Raw genomic sequence first — 20,483 nt, 5'->3', positions numbered from 1 at the left:
ACATTTTCAACAGCAAAACAAGATTTTTCTCAAGGTCAAAAATGCACATGGACTTATGGACTGACCTGATATTTTAATAAACCCTGAAATTTTCAAATTTCAGAACAGTTTCATTTCACTTAAATGTAAGTTTAATGAGCAATTATTTTATTATGACATCATCACAATGCTGGATTGCAAATGTTCTCTGTCTCAAATTATTAGCATCTTGCCCCTGTACAACATACTTTTCTTGATAACAATAGATAAGCCAGTCATCTATGTAACTCCATTAAGGAGAAAATTTTTTAATGAATTCACATGATTCCAGTGTAGATCAGAAGATTGCATATAGTTAGTCAGGATCTCCTGCCCCTAATCCTTCCATATCCAATCTTGACTTTCATCTATCTAGCACCAGTCCCAAGATTAAGGGTCAGACAGGCAGGCAGATGACAGTGGTAATTTAAAGATCTACAATTTTTTAAAATTTCAGCCCAACTAGCATTCATTTTATGTGCCATCATCTTATATATACCGTATTTTACGGACTATAAGATGCATCTTAATTTTTAAGCAATTTTTTAAAAAATACCGTATTTTACGGACTATAAGATGCTATGGACTATAAGACGCACCTGAATTTTGGAGGCAATTTTTCGAAGAAAAAAGTGCATCTTATAGTCCGTAAAATACAGTATTACATATAATTGATCTATCTACAGGAAATCCTCATTAGTTCAAAGTTCAAGGAATGAAATAATCACAACTTCAAATTATCTGAGATTTACATATATCTGTACAATATGTCAAACGTCATGCAACTGATGTAATTTATTAAGCAAACAAAATATGGCTACATATACAGAATGTTATTTTTGATAATTAATAATTAATAATAATAATATAAATGTGAAGGTAAACAGCAAATATCTGGTGAGAACCTCACAAGTTGCCAGATAGGTTTTATAAAAGTAAAACAGAATTCCTTGAAATGTAGCCTAAATTATTTTTAAAGTGGCCCAAAAAGTAGTAAGTCACCTAACTGTAGATATTTGTTGCCTAGAGCCCTACAAATATTGCAATCTACTACTTATAGCCCAATCTTGCAATCCTTTGCCAAAAACCAGCCATATTTTATGAGAAAGAGAAAAAAAGCGTAGTCCATGGGTAAGGTGACATCCAAAAATGTGGTATTGTAAAAGTAAAGCCATATTGACCAGATTAGAGTTGTTCTTGGTCTATTGTTCTCTTATAGTATGGAGGTATTTCAATCTAAACAAATGAGTTAACATATGCATAACACAGCTTGGACAGAATGTTCACTTTGAATTTTTAAGTAGCTATATTTCAAACTAACTGAATTCCTTAATATGTAAATCTCTATATCCCTGGCTTGGACAAACAGTACAGTTACGAACTAACGGAATTTCAAACTATCCAATTTTGAATTAATGAGGATTTCCTGTAATTGCCTACCTACAAGATAAAAATCTATAAAACTTCGTAATATCATTTTTGGTTCAAATTATTAATTTTTACATGAATCTGTCGTTAAATATCTTAACTGTTTGATTAGGTGTACTTCTATAAATAGCTTGATATAAAAAGTTTTCATCCAACATCCAAAGTTAATCATTTCAAATGTTCAAGCTGGAACCTCAGTTCACAATATGACAAAACTATAGCCTTACTCATTTCTTCCATCAGATAATTTCAGTCTTACACTAATATTTTCAACTTCATTGAAAATGTTAATACAAGACTACATTAGATCTTTACATGAAATCTCAAAAAGCATTCCAGAACTAGAATATCTTCATCTGTTCAAATTTGCAACAGTAAAGACCTGAGGAAGACTTCTGGTGGAAGTCGAAAACATTAGATCACGAAAACTGATTGGCTATCTATATCCATCATTAACATATACAGATTCTATTACACTTGAAGCTGCTCTACATTTCTGGAGAGCAATTTTTTTATTAACATCCAGATGGATACATGCCATGAAAAGAACTATAGAACATCTATTTTACAAACTGATAATTAAAATTCTAATTGTAATGTAATAGCTAGTACATATATGCATATGAAATTAAATTTATTGATTTCCTACTCATAAAATTCATAGAAACTCATGGAATACTACAGTTAACAGACAAAATTAGAATTATGCAATAATTTTTTTTGTTCTTAACATTTTATAATTGATAATTCTCAATACTTTCATCACCAAAATTATAGTTCACTTTTTTAAAACAGATTTCAAACTTTATAATTTTTACAACATGTGAAAATAAATAATTTAATTATATTAAATGTTATTTTGTATAAAAAAATATCTATGTCATCCGGGACTGGATTCAAAGGTAATGTTCATGTAAGATTTGAATATAAGATTTTAAGCACTTATAAAGCTACTGTATATCAAATTTGTCCATAATGCAACATTGTCCATAGTTATCAATGTTACTATAATCATTGCAAATTTGCTTTAGAAAAGGAAACAAACTACATGGTTTAAAAGTGAATTTTACTTCTTGGAACTATAAGATTATGGAAAAACATGGGAACCATGTTTTACTGGTAATAAAATTAATATACACTAGAGCATCGATCATCCGAATACCAATCAACCATAACATCAGTTAACTAGAAATGTTCCAGTTGGCAAATTCAAATTTTTGCTAGTGTCATGGCACTGCAGCATTCTTCCCCTCCCTGCCAACCTAAACTGTAGACCTACTTTCATGTACTACTTTATGTAAGGTATTTATTTGTAAGATGTGTGATACAAAATATATATAGTACAGTTTTGCATTTAGTATATTTTTTTGTAAATGATCAGTTAACCGAACAACCCCAGTCCCAAATTGTTTTGGATAATTGATGCTTTACTCTATCTTGAATTTTGCCATTAATGTAATAATTATATGTTTTTGCATTCTGTTATTCAAATTTCTACATTAACAATGAGGATAGTTGAAACATTGATCTTCATTTCACTATATATGATATAATTTAAATATTAATAACTAAATTCAGTCTATTACTAAGTTTTTATGAATACAGAAAACATTGATCATCTGTTTAGATTGATCAGGTCAGAAGAAAGAAATGATCTGTTATTTATTTTAGTATAAATATGGGGATACTATAGATTACCACCTATGAAATTTTGGGACTTATATATTTCTGAACTGAGGGGACCGAGACGAGTTCAACGATTCCCTACTTTTGGATTGGAGACAAAAAATAAGAAAGTTATCATACTTTTTCCAGCAATCACGCAATGATCGGGAGTCGCTAAGCCTATTGTGTGCTTAACAGGCAGTCTGGCAGTTGGCAATATATACCTTCAACAGAGGCAAATGTTGATCACGAACACACCGATCGTCTGCAGTTGGAGTTAAGTCCTTTTCGCACACCCTCGTGCTCCTCGACCTCAGGGCCTACAGCCCCTCAGCCACCAACACGCTCGCTGTCGCTCACAGTTAGTTAGTACTAAGCACCCCCATCATGGCTTGTCCAACAAACCTAATTTATCCCTCCGGGAGATGACTGTCACCACTAGGCGGCGGAAAAATCTGAAATGGCATGGAAGGCACTGTGAAAGGCAAGAAATTCTAAATATAATTTTCTTATTTTTGGTCTCCAGTCCAAAAGTAGGGTATCATTGAACTCATCTCGGTCCCGAGTTCAAATATATACTCAAAGTCCCGAAATTTCATAGGTGGTAATCTATAATACAGCCTAAATATGTGAATATTTCAAAAATTGTTTAGTGGCGACAGAAAACGAATGAATCATTACTACTCTGAAATATTTTCGTGTATCTTTGTCGGGTCATTTCATTTGGAAATTTTAGTGGGACATTACATTTATAATCTATAGTAATACCTACGCTTAAAACTTTTTCGTGATTCAACGATAATTAAACAGTAAATAAAATAATAAATACACAAAAATTGGACTAAAAATCAAAACACGTTTTCCATATTAAAGATAAGTGCAGACTGATGATTTTATATCGAAATCTATTATGTTACTTACTTACTTACATTATATATACTTACTTCAGACGATTCTTTTTGTGATGGTTTAGACTTTTTGACGGAATCTGTGGTCACATTTATCAATAAATCCATGATTTTTATTACACGTGAAATAACACATTTCCCAGAGTCTTTAAACTGCAGCGACCCCTAATGGAAAAAGTATTTTAAAATATAAAATATTACATTTTTATTTTAGTACGTAATATGGCTTAGCTTAATCGAATTTTTTCATTAAAATTAATTTTTAATAATAAAATAGTTGATTATACAATATTTAAAAATTATAGCTTGTAGTAGAATAAATAGGTTTTTTTTTTTTTTTTAAAGCTCTACACTAAAACGGTCTTTTTTTAGCAAGCCTATTGTGGATTCGGCTTGGGCCACGTCGGGGAGGCAGGGTGGTGAAGAACTGGACTCGACAAATCCGAAGGGGCTACCCCGAAAAATTGATACGGTTTTTGACCCATCCGGATTCAATCCCAGAGCAGTCGACTTGTCCATCGGCCATCTGAGGCGATAGGACCCAAGACTGTTTTCAAAAAGTCGTTGCATTCGCGATAAATATATAAATTCAGTTGCAAAATATAAAGTAAATTCGGGATTTTGCAATCATATAATGGTTTTTCGCAGTAAAGAAAAGGAGATTTGAAAGATAAACAAAACGGAACTTATTTTTTCTCCCTCTTTTATCATCTTCAATTGTTTGTTTAGTTATGGCAACGCAACACTTGGGTGATGCCTTCCGGGAGGTCTTTTTAAGGGAAACTGGCCCCTATTTAGGCGTTACAAACGTGGAAAAAACCCGGGAAACTCCACTTGGCCAGCCCGTCCGAGCCAGGCGCGAACCCACGTCCTTCCAGGGTACGAAGACCGCGTGGCCACTGATGGACTTATCATCTTCAATGTTGTTCTCCAACTACAACCAATCCCATTGCGGCCAAGCCTGTCCGCAAGAAGGCTCAAATAACCCGTAATTTTTTGTTGTCGTGTTAATGAATCGATTAATTAACTTTATGTTATCAGCTGCGGTAAGACTCTTAGGGACGAGTTTAGTTGCAGCGGTTACAACTAAAATGGTGCGGATAAAAAAAAAAAATTAGAATGGCTGTAAACATAGCAACAATTTACATCCATCAAGACTGTTTCGAAAATTGGAGCTAAGAAATTTCGTAATCGAAATTGAAGAATTTCAGATTCCGAAATAATTATCACTTTTTCCTCCCCTAGAGTGTTTTTCATATGATGAACAGATGATAAATGTTCGTTAAATCTATAATTCAAATGCAAATTCGAACAAGAAATTAATTGGAATAAATTTCGAATCTAACGGTTAAAAATCTGTTATTTCAGGAATATTGTGTCCATCATCGAACATTTTACAATGGATACTCAAATAAGTACATACAGAAAGTCTATGTATCATAATCCGTTGCTTCATAGAGTAAATTGTTTTCTTTTTATTATTTTCACTTTAATTTTTTAAGTTAAAAAATAATTTATTTCTGATACAGACGCAAACCGCCAAGAGAATGACGTATTGCATAAGATTACCTGGTAAAAACTTTACCTACGGTGTGAAGAATATCTGTCTAGATGGAGGAGTAGCCGAAGGTAAGAATGTTCTGTTAGTACAAGATGTTCGAAGATATAATATTAATTTTATTCATCTGCAGCCCTTGGCAATTGGCACAAAGGAACATTAACACCTAGCAAATCGCCTGGTAAAAACTTCGTTAAAATTAATTACGATGCCGCAAAATTTCGTGCAACAAATGTTATGGAACAAAAATACTTTAGAGAAGAATTCTGTAAAGGGGAGAAATACTTACTTCGACCACAAAAGACGTTTGGAACCATTAAAATTCCAGATATTATATTCGGAAAACCTAATAAGTGAGTCACCATTTTGATTAATTCTGTATTAAAATGTGTTGTTTTAATCTATATTTTTTTCTTCAGATACGATGAAAATATATCTTTACTTCTTCAGAATGCTTATTTTCACAGATGGTTTGATAAGATGAAGAAGAAAGAAGTGCAAAAAAGGAATATTTTGGTATTAAATTTAAAATTTTATTATTTGAATTAATTTAGCTAACAATAAATAAATAACGACTAACCCGTTACAAAGCTACACATCCACAAGAGCCGAATTATCGGGCTAGAGTTGGCTATAATAAAATAAAGTTTAGTAAGAGATGGCGCCTAACGCCGAGCTCTAGTGCCAAATTGTCTTATTAATTATTTATTTTATTATAGCCAACTCTAGCCCGATAATTCGGCTCTTGTGGATGTTTAGCTAACAAGTTAATTTGTTTTTAATTTTCATATATTAGCCTCCTCCAAATTTTATAAAAGATAATATATTAAAAAATCGGATGCCAATTCTGCCTCCTCCAGCTCCTGTACAGAAGCCGTGGAAAATGGCAAGATTCATAAAGGTTTACATATTTTTAATTAATTCTATATTCTTTTGACGTAGGAAAAATCAAAAAGAGCACTCTTTCAGATAGGCCATCGAGTCGATTGTTGGAACAGAGCTTGTGGTTTCCAACCTACTTCCGTTCGTAAGCCGATTGTAGTGGATGAGGATCTTATAGACAAGAAACCATGTATGTGCGACGAAAACAGTCCTCCTATAAACATAGACCAGGTTCTAGAAACTACTTGGAAAGAAAATTCAGGAAAAAGTGAACCGGTACCTTTCAAATTACCATCAATAGAATCTGAAGCGGAAAAGAAAAATGAAAATCTTCATAAATGGATACTTCCTCCCGGCTCTCATTCTGTACCTACTTCTAAGTTAACGGATAAATATAGAAAAAAGTCACCTATTTCTGTATAATTATTTTATCATTATATTCATTTTAAATCGAAATAAAATTCAAGAACGTTTTTAGTTTTAGTCATTTTTCTGTAAACGTGCTTTATTATCTTTCTTTCTTTTAATTCCTTTCTGCTAAAAGAGTCTTTTTTTAACTCCATCATGAGTTCGGCAGGCCAAAAATGGAGGTGAGGGATCCGACATATCCAAACGGACCACCTCCCGAAAAATTCCTAGGTTTTTTTCGATTAGTCTGGATTTGATCCCAGAACAACAGGCCGCTACCATAAGCCTGGGCCGTCCGTCGTCTGTGCTTTATTAGCAATATCCAGTGGCGTGTTATTCTATGGGCATAAAGGCAATTGTCTGGGGTCCCACCAGCAGGGGACCCAAACCAATCTTTTATAAGAAAATATTTTCCCAAAAAAGTTCCCTAGAAGAAAAATGTCTAAAAGGCCCCCTAATTCAAATTTGCCTAGGGCCATGAAGCTATAACGTACCACTGTCAATACCAGTAATTTTTTTCTCAAAGTCTGTAAAATTATCTACTGAAATAACTGAGTTTAATTTAGGCCCACACAAATTACCATATAACTTTTGAAATTTTGAAGTATAAAGTTAATGTTTTATTCTAGTGTGTTTACTGGTAAAAGTGCAGTGTCTGGGAAGGCAACCTACACTATATACGCACGATCTGTTAAAAATTCCGTCAGAAATTGGCAGATTTTTTTCCATAATCTTCGATTAGATGTTGGAAGCGCGAGATAAATAATGACGGACTTCCGGTTTGCTGGAGTGTGATGTTTAGAATCATACGATTGGTAGAATACAAATTGCGTGCCATAGAATAAACTCTGATTCTGATTGGCTACATGTTACATTTTTTCAATGTTTATTCCTTTATATACAAGCCTTTGAAATATAGTGTGGAGGAAAATGTTGAAGGTAACTTGAACTGAAAAATAGTCCAAAGAGCAGATTTCAGAGAGATCGGGAGAAATTAGAAGCATTCTTAACACTATAAATAAACGAAGGAACAGTATGAGAGGTAATAATTATTTAGGAAATGGTAGAAAGATAAGCTGTAAGAGAACCAACAAGAATGGAGTAAAGGTACGAAATAGAAGTGAATTATGAACTTGATGTCCACGAACCTTTGGATTGAGAACAAGAAATTCCTATATATGTATAGATTATATGTAGATTACATAAACATTTTGGAATAAAGCATTATACCATTATGTGTTCGGAGCTACTAGCTCATAAGATGACGAACAGATAACTCAAAACATAGAAGAAAGAGTCTCCAATTAAGAAAATTAAGAACGATCTCCGATTCAGATGACAAGTCAAACATACACGAGTAACGAATTTTTGCAAACTCGGAGAGAGAAACTACTATGTCTGAAAGGTGTCAAGATTGTCAGACTGCTGTATGACATCAGAAGCCAACGACCATACACTCATAATAAGCTTCAAAAACTAATGCAGGGCCGTGCCGTGCTATGATGCAGAGAGGCGCCGCATCAGGCGGCATCGTAAGAAAGCGGCACAAAAACATTTAAGGGGTGGCATTTCGAAGACTCACATCATACTGAGAAAATCTACCGCACGATCCTGAACTAATGTACAGAATTAAATGAAAACAGTTCTAGCCTTTTCCAGCAGAAATATTTCATTAATCAAACGTTTTCGACTGAGTCAGGCAACCATCCTCAGGATCGAACCAATAACTGATTGGTATGTGTAGTATAGATCTTATTCAGTTTTAAAAACTTAAAATTACAAAGCGGTTTCTTAAATTTCTCAAATTAAATTCTTAGATCGACTTAAAAAATGAAGCGAGAATAGGCAAGTGAACTGAACAAAATAAAAATAAAATACAAAAAAAATACAGTTTGATTAGTGGTATACAATACATGGTGTCAGTAACCTCTTATTAATTTAAAACAGTATTTCCAAGCTATGGACAAGCAAGCAGCATCTTCATGGGTACTACATAAATTCTTAATAGAGTGTTTGTATGTGGTTATTTTTTCGATGGCTTGGTCTCTGGCAGTTTTTAGGATTATGCGTCTTCACAAATTGAATGTTTTCAGGAACTGTGTCCACCATAGCTAAAGTCCTGCCTTTTGCTTTAGGTACTGTACAGTATATAACATTAATTTAAATTATCAATTCGGCAAAACTGCCTATCATACATACATACATATCGTCATGCCCATTTCCCAAATGGCAAAAGACAGCAGACAACACTCATCCATTTATTAAATTCTAAATACCCTCGTTCTGACATCATCTCCTTCCTAGCACACCCGCATCTATAATGTTCACAATCTTTTACTCCTTCAAATGCTCATATATTTACTCCAACCAGGATTTCGTTGGTCTTTCCTGTTTCTCTTTCCTTCCACTCTTCTCTTCGGCAATCCCGCTGCATTCGTTCTCTCAGCATGGTCAAACACCGTAAAGCACAGCTGCTCATTTTTCATACGAAACTACCCTCACCGCCGATATAAATTTTCTACTGTGACGCTTGAAATGACGTATTTAAGTGTTTTAAGTTTTGTTAATCACTTCTTTGTGTTCCTTCCATGAATGTAATTTAAATTTAGAACACTGATTAACACTACCGGAAATAAGAGCGATCCTAGGACTAATGGAATACGGCAACACAGTAAATTTATTTTTTTTTATTTTAAATATATTGTATTTTTAAAAATTTTGTACATGAAATTACATTTATTAGGAGCATTTAAATATACAAAATCATAAATATGACGACTAAAATAAAATTTAATTATATAAATTATAATATTAAACTATTGTATATTAACCTTCCTTTTTTGAATGCAGTATATATCGTATCGCCATCTACTGATGAAAATTAAAATTATAAACATAAAATATGTTAGTGTTTTAAAATTATAAAATTTAATTAAATAAAACATATTACTTTCTTTTGAATTTAAAAAAAAATGTAATAAATGTATGTTACTTTAATCGACTTTAATAAAAATAAAAATAATATTAATAATATAATTTTTAAAAAATTATTAATATTTATTTTAATATATATTTAAATTCTCAAACGATAAGTTAATATTTTATGTAAATTATTAAATTATAATTTGCTAATTTTAAGTAAATCAATTTTGAAAATATGCATTTTATTTAGTTTTAAAATTAATGTTGTGATTTTCCACGCTAGATGGCAGCATTACGGATTTTTATCATTTTGATCTAATTTTCTATTAACAATTTTTTTTTTTACATAAATTTTCGAATTAAGTTTATTATAATTAGATATTAGTTGATCTTAATTAAAATTATCGTTAAAAAGCTAATTTCTATGACATATGGCGTCCGATAGACGAAAAGAATTCATATAAAAATTAACTATTTTATATTTAACCAGAAAGTGGATAAATACAATTATGTTAATGAATATCCTGTTAAAGTTGCACGGTCTTCCTAATAAAGAAGACTAATATGGCGTTGAGTGAAAGGGAGAGTACTCGCTAAAGGGAGCGAGAGAGAGAGAGTAGCTTCACAATCACCCAATCAGAAACGCCCCACCGCCACATAGAGCGGTAATTTGGTGCTAACATCGACGAGTCTGTGCATTGTCAGGCCAGCTGTGTTGTTGGTCACGGCTAATTGGTGTGTTTAATGCACTCCGAGAGCCTCTTATTTCTCTCCTCCATCCCAATCTCTCCCCCCACTCCAGCTCGCTCGCCTGGAAGCCCTAATCGAACGGGCCACTAATCGCATCAATCTAGCAACCTTAATAGAGGGCTTAGTTTCGCTTCTCTCCCACGTGACGCTCTACTGGTCAACGCGACATGGCGACGTAATGTGATTGTCCTGTCTGAAGCTGGACTTTTACCCTCCCGAAACTTCCACCCTCCCTCTTTTCAGCTGCAAACACGGCTTTACTGTATCCCTTGATCCTTTAATTTTAGAGATTTGCAGTTATATCCGGATAATTTTCTTTGATAATACAATCTTTCGTAATTATTTCACTTAAGATATCACCAAGAAAAAGGAGAAGACGAAAGAAAAACGTCGTACAGTTCTTTATTTTTTTTTATTTTTTTACGATTCCTAAATGGAAATGAATCGAGACAATGCGAGAGTGAATGAAATCAAATCAGTCGTTTTCCCCTGTAAAGTTGTCTCCACCTCCACGCGCCGCTGCTCTGCCGGAAAGAGACAATCAGAGTAATTCAATGGACGCATGATTCAATATGTCCCCTTTTTTTTCTTGTTTTATTGGGGAAACGTTTGCATGCAATGCAAGATAAATTGGTAGACGTTCCATAAAGTAATTTTCGCCAATTTATACTTCAATTTTTTATATTTATGAGCCGTTGCCGGGATGATTTTTGCACGTAGCAGAGATCCGCCCCTTTAACTTCTTTATTGAAGATCATTTGCATATGTTTCCGAACTTAATAAAATGCAAAAAAAAAAAAAAAAAAAAAAAACTACTGTAATAATATAATTTTTAACACATTATAAACTTAATAACATCATTAAAAATCTATTAGATTGTGGGTTATTAATAATTATAATCATGATGATGTTCGGTAGACCCGAAGTATTATCAAGCTAATATAGTCATAACATTACGAAATCTACTTAACGTTGAGAGGGAGAAATGAGAAGGTTTTCACCGCATTAAACACTGTGACATCTGCTCGGTCGCGTGCACACAACTGGATCTTTTCATAAATGTTTTGAATAAAAGAGAGGGGATACTCAACGGCGCGTGTTATTCATTAGTGCGGTTCCTTTGTAAGGATCAACTCTGTGGAAAGCGGGATATTCATGCTGTTCGGGTTTAGAAAGTTACTGTCTCACTAGGATTTACAGTATCCAACAATCAGGTTGAATACAGTTTTCTATAGAGAAACATGTGACACGTTCCCACGTTGGACATAACCGATATTAAAGCGATATCTTTTGTGATAAATTTGACTCCTCCCATGCTATCTAAAATGATAAAAAAAAACACCTCTCAAAGTCACCTTACAAGTTGAGGTTTTTAAAAGTGATCTTATCATATCCATTAACGCTGATGTCAGTTATTTCAGTAGAGAAAGACTGTATCGAATATTAATTAATTCAGCTGTAGTGGCGTTACGTGAGATTATAACATTAAATACAGCCTAGAGCTAGTTATATATTTTGCGGTAGAAATTCTGGCCTATAAATGTTATAAATATATATTTAAATTTCTATATTGACGATAAAATTATGAAATTTCATACTTATATTTTCGAAAATATTTTCCTGTTTTTATCGTCCAAAATACAATTTAGTTGTATTATAAATTATGGAAGCATTATTTTCTTTAGAACGGTTAAATTTAATTAATAAATTTTAAATATTTAATTTTAAACCAATAAACGGCTTTTTTTTTTTTTTTTTTTTTTGGTGTTTGAAATTCAAATCGTTTATTGGTCTATTTAAGATTCAAATTAACAAATCAGCGGATCAGTTTAATTATTTGAAATAATTTATCAATAAAATTATTTCTAAATCGGTTATATAAATTTAAAAAATAGTTTTCTTTTACAGTTTGAATGCAATTTAATTAAGTTACGATTTAATTAATTTAAATTTATATTAACCAATCGGAAACTGACTTCTTTAAATTCTCTTTCGGCTAATTTAAACACTAAGAGAGATTTAAAAAAAAAATAATTTATTATTATTTTTACTATATATAACAGCTTTTTAATTAAATAATGTTTAACCAATAATAACATAAAACAAGTTATAATTTCAATGTTAAATGTAGGCCTATCATTGGTCGGTTTCAATTGAAACCGACCAATGAGAGCTTAGAAAAATCGGAATGAAACGAGACGAAAGTAAGAACGATTTTTTCTTATCTTGTAGAATATTTAAATTAATTTTAAACTACATAAAATAAATAAAAAAGTAAAAGAATCAAAATTTATCGAGTTAATTTTTTAGAATTATTATTTTTTAAACTGACTTCTTTTCTATACTTACCATTACCGAATAAATAATGTGTAAAAGCTAAGGAGAATAATAAAAGGAATGGTAATAAAGAGACGCGAAGAAAATTACCCGCTAGGGGGTGAAGTCGCACAACGTGAGAAATAGCGCATTCAACCCCAGAGCGGAAAAGTGACAGCATTCACTGCACACTCAGTGAGACGTATTGTTAGCTTATTCATTATTCATGGGCGGCTTTAAGAAAAATTCGTCTTTACGTAGCGAACTGGGCATTTATTCAGTTGAAAGGAAGACATTTTCTTAGATTTGCCACCATCTATATTTTTCTTTCTACACTTTTTTATTCTTAAGGAAGCACAAATGTACTCCTTGATAAATTTGGGCTTTTATCCAAAAAAGAAACAAAAATATTCTCAAAACATAAGAAAATAAAAATAAATATTATTTTTTAAGTTTAAACATTTTCTTAACAATAAACTTTCATAACTATTTATTCGATGATGATACGTTGGACTTTAAAATTTGAATCGACCAATTACAATAATTAGTTTAAAATTTGAATTTAAAATTCCATTCGAAATGGGATTCTAATTAGATTATTTTACTAATTATTATTAAGTCGATTAGATAAATAATACGCTAATATAGTTTCAGTTTTTAAATTAACAATTAATTATTGCGTATTAAATTTTCTAAACTCTAATTGGATGATTTAAAATTTGAATTTCAAGCTTACCAGTATGCATCGATTTTAATTTTTACGACTTATAAATTCTCGATATAAATAATTATTAATTCTAAACTGAAAATTTTATTTAAAAATTATTTTTTTTTTTCCAATGTAATTTGACGGAACTTGTAATTGTTGTGATGATTGGCCAATTTGAAATTTAAATTGACCAATAACGTCATAAAATATCCGACCACTTCATCTGGAATCTTATTATCATTATAAATAGAAGGATTATAAGTTTTAAGAAATGTTTTCTCTCAAACATATTTTAATGGAAGATTTTTGAATAGCTTTTAAGAACTCTCCTCGGATATTATAATATAGCACCCTCTTCTTTATAGGATAAAATAAAGATTTTTCTAAAGAAAGGAAAGAAAAAATATTAGGTTGTAAATTTAACTGTAAGAAAAACTGTAAGAAGGGAGAAGTCGTTAAGATGAAAGCTTTCGAAGATTAGTGGAAGTCAATGTGTGAAGAAGGCTATACATAATAAGAATTTCAACATATTTTAATGTGTATGCGGTTTCTGGGGATTTTTTTACAGGAAAGAATAAATCTATTCTTGACTTTGACCAAAATTTGAATTGACGACCGTAAAAAATATAAAAAAATTACAGATTCTAATCCCGTTAATCTATCAATCAATATTTCTTTTTGATAAGCATAAATTAATTTATTTAAGTTTTAATTTTTATAATGTTTTATTTAATTAAAACGCCAGAAAAATAGAAAAATTAGCTATTTATTTTAATATTTATAATCATAATTTCCGGTTTATGTTTCTATTTGTAAGTTTAATGTATAACCTTAATTGATAAGTAGATAAAGATTGTTGATAAACCTGCAATATTTTGCAAAACAACTTATGTGATATTAATATTCATAAATTTTAATATCTAAAATTTACTTTTAGGTACATTAAACATCTTGAAAAATGTTTTTATTTTTTATATTAATTTATAAAAGAAATGCTAATTTTTAATAGCGAGAGATGGCGCCAGTTATGCTTTGCATAAAACGCATCAGTGGATTCTCATTTCAAACTTTTTTTCTTACAAATTATAATTTGAAATTAACTGATAATCTGCTCCGTCTTATTTAATAAGAAAATGCAAGATTTAATTGTTAATTAATAAAATATTTAGATATGATCACCGACGTAGAAATCTTTGTACAAATCTAACAATGTTAAAAGTAGAGAATCCTGTAATGTAACTTAATTAAAACTTTACTAACTTATAATTTTACTAAACAATAATAATTGCTAATTTATCTTAATTAAAATCGTTTATTGTTAGACGTTTTATCATATGTAATTTTATGAAAGGCTTGTCAAGGATATTTGACTGGTTTTAGACGTGTTTCTCTCTCTCTCTCTCTTTCTCTCGCCCCCTTTTTTTATTTCATTCAAATATTTCTTTTTATCATTCTGATTGTTACAGTCGAGCATTTGTTGTAGATCCAGTTTAATGGATCCACATAAATTATAGGATTGTTGGTTGTCTTTTGCTTAAAAAAAGGGGGAAAGGGAAATTGTGAAAAGAATCAATTCCTGTATTTATAGATAATGGAAATTCATACCTGTTCATAGGGCTATTTTTTTTTAACATTGGAAATTTTGAAATTCTTTATTCTATTTCTTTTTTTCTGTTAAAACAAGTTTTTAAAATTTAATAAATTTAATTTATAGTCATTTGTGATATTTTTATTACTTTCATTCGAAAAAATAAAATAATAATATAAAGATAATACTTCGTTATTTATTCAACAATTAACTTTGTTTTTGTTGTTGATGGAAAGAGTGTCAAAATGTCGCACATTTATTAAGATAAATAATTAAAAATTCCACAGAATAAACATAAAACGCTCATAATTGCAAACATTGGTTTCTAAGCAAGGCTCTAATATATAAATTAACATCTATTAAATCTACTTAAATTATAGGCATCGTGCATAGCAGAATTTGCACTTATCATGCAATAAAAAACATGCACGCGATTCAGTAACTACAAATAGAGCAAAGTTTATGGTTTATCTACAGGTTTTGTGATCCCTTAAAGCGAAGAATTTTAATCTTTAAATGTTATTTAATCCTACCGATGTCATTTTTTCGCGCTTGTAACTTCGGCAAATCCCCCATATAAAAGCGTAAAAGATTAGTAAAAACAAAAAAAAAATTTATGTAAAATTATTTTAGTAATAAAATAATTATATACTTTTAAATTCTGAAGGTTTATTATATTTATAAAGTTGATTATTTGCGTTGAAATTTAAATTACATTAAACAAACGAACTTCATCAAGTAGAGAAAATTTACATCACGTGACCGGTTGCGTTTTATTATTTTATATTTATAAATTAAATATTATTTGCGTTTTCAGTAGCGCTTAATAATTAAATAGATAACCTTTATAATTTATAAAAATTAATATAATTAAATAAATAAAATTTATTAGTTTATTTGAGATTAAAAAAAATAAAAAAAAAACTTCAAAGGTGTTTGGTTTTGAGATTATAAAGATGGCGGCTTTGTTGTAAATGTTTTCTTGGGAGTTACTAACGTTAATTTAATGAATATTTTGGTGTATTAATGCAATGTTCTGCATTATTAACCTTCATTTTAGTAATAATTTATTTGTATTTGTTTATATTCGGTACCAGTAATTTAAAATTATATTAAAATTGAATTAAGTGAATTTGTATGCAAAATCATTAATGATTTCTATTCTAGATTTGTTTATGTAGCTTCTTCTCTTAATATTTAAAATGTGTAATGAGTGTTGTGCAAGTGCAAAGGTTAATTCATTATTTATTGAAGATATTGTTTGGTTTTTCTATTTATCCAAGTTTACAAGTTATAAAATGATGAAGTTGAAGATGATGATGAAGATGATGAATTATTTATAAACTTGTTCTGATGTAGAATAGTAGTGTAAATGTTAACTAATACAACAGCAATTTTCCATAAATTTGCATTGTTATACTTTAAATACCCATTATATTGATATAATACTGAAAATATATTCAGTTACTTGATTCATATATATATATATAAGGTCATGTAATTATGCTATAAAATTAATGTGTAAAGTGTAAAAATATAAAATTTTAAAAAATATGTAATAACTTATTATTTATTTTAAGTAATAAACATTTACTTTTTATATTCAGCTGTTTTTTTTTTTTTTTTATATATATATATATTTGTTGTAAACATGATTTGTTTGTTCTGCCTATTGAATTGTATGACATGCTTTTGCAGTTTTAGTGCAAAAAAAAAAAAAGTAATGCAAATCAGTCAGTCAGTCAGTCAATTCTTTGTCATTATTTGCAATGAAAAGTAAAATATTACCCTCAAATATGTAAGCATTTCTTAAATGTGTGTGCGAGAAAAACTGTGTAAACAAATTGTTTATTTCAATAGATTTGTATAGTTGGATGTGTTCTATTGTCGTAACATATAATCTTTTGATGATTGATATTTATAATTAGTTTATATGCTAATGAATACTCTTAAAAATTGTCTGTAAATATATATTAACATTAATTATGTGTATAATGTCTTTTGAATTTATATTTATGTAATTTGAATTACATAAATATAAAATTAAAAAAATCAAAGTTTGTTTGATTTGTTCTGTAGATAGAATTTAGAATATGTGTATTATAAGTTATTTATGAATTACATGATTATTTTATCTGAAATTATTATTTATTTTTATAATATGATTTTTAAAACACAACATCAATTAATTTTGTTATTAATTTAGTAGTCAATTTTTAAAAAATTTGACACTTTTTTTAATATATTCAGTTCATTATTATTCATGAAGATTAGCAGGTTTGGAGTTATTCTAAATATGTATATTTTTTGTTATCATCAAACAAGCTGATCAAAATATTTTACTTCTTGTACAGTACAAGTAAAAAAAATAATGTGCAGCCTCGGGAGTTTGTTTTACAAATCAGTGTTGGCACTTGGTTGTTCAAGTAAATTTTATAACAGGATAAATTTTGTTATTTAATACATAATTTCAAAATCTTATATTTGGTATTTAAATTTAATTTTTCAGATTATTTCTTATAATTCATTTTATTTGAATTTTATTTCTCTTTAATAGTAAATATACCATATTTAAATAATAAAGTATCCATTTGATGTCTAGAAATCAGAATGAAATTTGGAAATGGTATTAAAATTTGTGACAGATGTCTTTTCACATTTATAAAATGAAAGTATCAGCTTTTGGGATGTTATGCATATACATAAAGGATAGCTTTCATTACAATGACAAGAAGTTAGAATTTTATTACTGAAAGCTGTATTAATGGTTGCAAAGATGTTCATGGTTTGTATTTATTTGAAATTCATACTTAATAAAAAATAAACATTAAAAGAAAAATTATAAATTTATATATAATAGAGTTTTATTGTGCTTATATTTAAAGTTATGCTTTTTTACTAAATTCTATTAATGCTTTTTTGAATGTTTAGAATATCAAGTTTCTGATGACAATATAATAGCAAAAATTTCTTGAATTTAATTAATGTTAGTCCATTTTTACAGATTATTGTATGCTTTAATTAATTTGGTTAATGTTACCTATGGTAGCGAACATGGCGGCTCGTCTCTGGAACAGTAGGGACGCAGATTCTAATCTAACCTAACCTATTCTAATAACCATAATTATTGCCAACCAAATTATTAGAATATGGGTAATTTATTAAAATAGGTTAGGTTAGAATGTGTGTTCCCACTGTTCCAGAGACGAGCCGCCATGTTTGCTACCATAGGTAAGATTAACCATTAATTTAATTCTAATTCCAAAGAATTTCAGTATGCCTATAAATTATATTTATAGTTATTGAAATATGGATTTTTTTTTTATCTAAAAATTGGTTAGAATTTTTTCAATAAAAATATCCCGTGTGTTTATTTTAAAAACAATAACAAAATATCTGAAATATAGTTATGTTAATTAATTTTACAGGTCTTTTTCTCTGAAATTTACTTGCATTATGACTTTTTTCATGTAAAGATGTTTAATTTGGAATGTTTTTATGCAAAGGTAATCTGGTAATATGAATATTAACATTAGAGTCTAAGAAAAGGTCCATAAAATCTGCATAAAATGGTTATTTTCAAACATTTCATTATCTGCAAGAAGCAGTTTCAATACATTTCATAATGTGAATTGCCAAGATGTAATTGTTCTTATGATGTATGGCAATTGAACTGTCAATCATGTGCTGTTTGATTATAGTAAATTCAATTGTCATGTAGCATACTATCTTCCAAGGTCAAAGAAATATAAATAATTATCAATTATAAATCTGAAAATTGAAAATTGCTTATATCTTGCTATTTTCAAAACTTATTGTAATTCTGTAAATTTTATACATACTTTGAATATAAATCTATCACATATAGACTTCTTAATGAGTTTGTTTTTTCAATAGGAAATTCAATATTCTGTTTGAAGTAGACTAAATTAATTTAAAAATTTTCTTTTTATTTGACTAACGTGTAGAATTAAAAAGTATCAACCATTGTGCTAATAAAAGTTATGAAAAGAAAGAAACTTATTCAAGATGAGAAAGAAATCGGCTAATAGCTAAAATAAAATTCCGATTTTCAAATTAAATGAGCTGTGTATTATAACTTTTTACTTAATGCTTGTTTGGCTACTTTTTGATCTAACAAAAAGTAGCTTAGAAATAATTATTCTTTAAAAGAATATAAACTTGCTGGATATAAAGCATACATAACTGATTAAATTTTATTTTTATATTGCAAATTTTATTAGCACAATAAATTTTTATATATATATTTATTTTAAAAAATGAAAGCTGGAGGCTGTAAGTATTTCTTCCTGAAGAATAAATTTCATTAAAAGTAACAAAACAAGTAATTATATATAAGTTTTATAATTATTTGTTTATTAATGATTGTTATTTTGATCAGTTCATTTTCCTCTTAATAAACATTTAAAAGTTTGCTATCTGACTTTTTATATGATGATGAACACAGATTATTACTTAACATATATCAATATATTAGAAGCTATCACTTCTATAATTTTGAATTTTATTGAATGCTGTCTCATTTTGTTATAATTAAATATTTTTAGAGTAAAAATAAGAGGTAGCTTGAAACTGGTTTTGTTAATAATGAAAATAAATAAATGGAAAGTTGTTCATTGTTACAGTAACATATATAGCTTATTTCAAATTGAATAATTGTTCCTTATTATCTGAATGATCAATGTATACAGCCTGTTAAAATTTATTTTATCAGGCTGTATAAACATGTTTCCTTTATATTATCATCCTATAAAATGATATACATTTTGTTAACATTGCTTATTCTTATAGAATATTTTTAATAACTTCTTTCTTATTTATGATTGTTTGATTGGAACATATTTAGGGATTATATTTAATTATATGTTTATGATTTATTTGAAAATTGGAGAGATTTATTCAACATTATATCTGTATATTGTTTGATCACTGCAAAAGTATTTTTTTTAGTTATAATTTTCATATATGTAGGTAATGGTTGGCTTTGAATACTTTAAATAATTTTTCATGTATAACATTGTATTATACAAATAAGAATAACAGCATAAATGTTTTCATCTGATTCTCTTTAAAATATTGGTTAATATTACCTTAGGTGCCAAGATGGCGGCTCGTCTCCGATTCCAGCAAGGAAACAGTGGGACGCATGTTCTAACTTAACCTAATCTAACCTATTCTAATAATTTGGTTGCTAATAATTATGGTAATTTATTAGAATAGGTTAGGTTAGGTTAGAATGTGCGTCCCACTGTTTCCTTGCTGGAATTGGAGACAAGCCGCCATCTTGGCACCTAAGGTAGCATTAACCAA

The 20,483-nt window shown here is 29.3% G+C and overlaps 2 protein-coding genes across 3 annotated transcripts in view; one reads left to right on the top strand and one right to left on the bottom strand.

The window, feature by feature from the left end:
• LOC136983693 (ATP-dependent DNA helicase DDX31) overlaps positions 1-4,179 on the bottom strand; it is a 42,749-nt gene extending 38,570 nt beyond the window's left edge. Inside the window, exon 1 of the mRNA XM_067280506.1 lies at positions 4,056-4,179. Coding sequence (XP_067136607.1) covers positions 4,056-4,127 — 72 coding nt within the window. The 5' untranslated portion in view covers positions 4,128-4,179. The remainder of the gene's footprint in view (positions 1-4,055) is intronic.
• The window catches only part of LOC136983714 (cilia- and flagella-associated protein 77-like), a 233,549-nt gene extending 226,629 nt beyond the window's left edge, over positions 1-6,920 (top strand). Inside the window, exons 1-7 of one of the 2 annotated variants that reach the window (XM_067280543.1) lie at positions 5,277-5,296; positions 5,388-5,478; positions 5,549-5,648; positions 5,711-5,930; positions 5,997-6,093; positions 6,374-6,478; positions 6,547-6,920. In XM_067280543.1, coding sequence (XP_067136644.1) covers positions 5,295-5,296; positions 5,388-5,478; positions 5,549-5,648; positions 5,711-5,930; positions 5,997-6,093; positions 6,374-6,478; positions 6,547-6,882 — 951 coding nt within the window. In that variant the 5' untranslated portion in view covers positions 5,277-5,294 and the 3' untranslated portion in view covers positions 6,883-6,920. Of the gene's footprint in view, positions 1-5,276; positions 5,297-5,387; positions 5,479-5,548; positions 5,649-5,710; positions 5,931-5,996; positions 6,094-6,373; positions 6,479-6,546 lie in introns of those variants that run through there. The other variant, XM_067280544.1, reaches the window with a different exon arrangement.
• Positions 6,921-20,483: the final 13,563 nt, after the last annotated feature.

Source organism: Centruroides vittatus, unplaced genomic scaffold, assembly GCF_030686945.1.
Source record: "Centruroides vittatus isolate TY-2023 unplaced genomic scaffold, ASM3068694v2 contig_884, whole genome shotgun sequence".
NCBI classification, from domain to species: domain Eukaryota; kingdom Metazoa; phylum Arthropoda; class Arachnida; order Scorpiones; family Buthidae; genus Centruroides; species Centruroides vittatus.
This window is presented reverse-complemented; position numbering and strand designations above follow the sequence as displayed.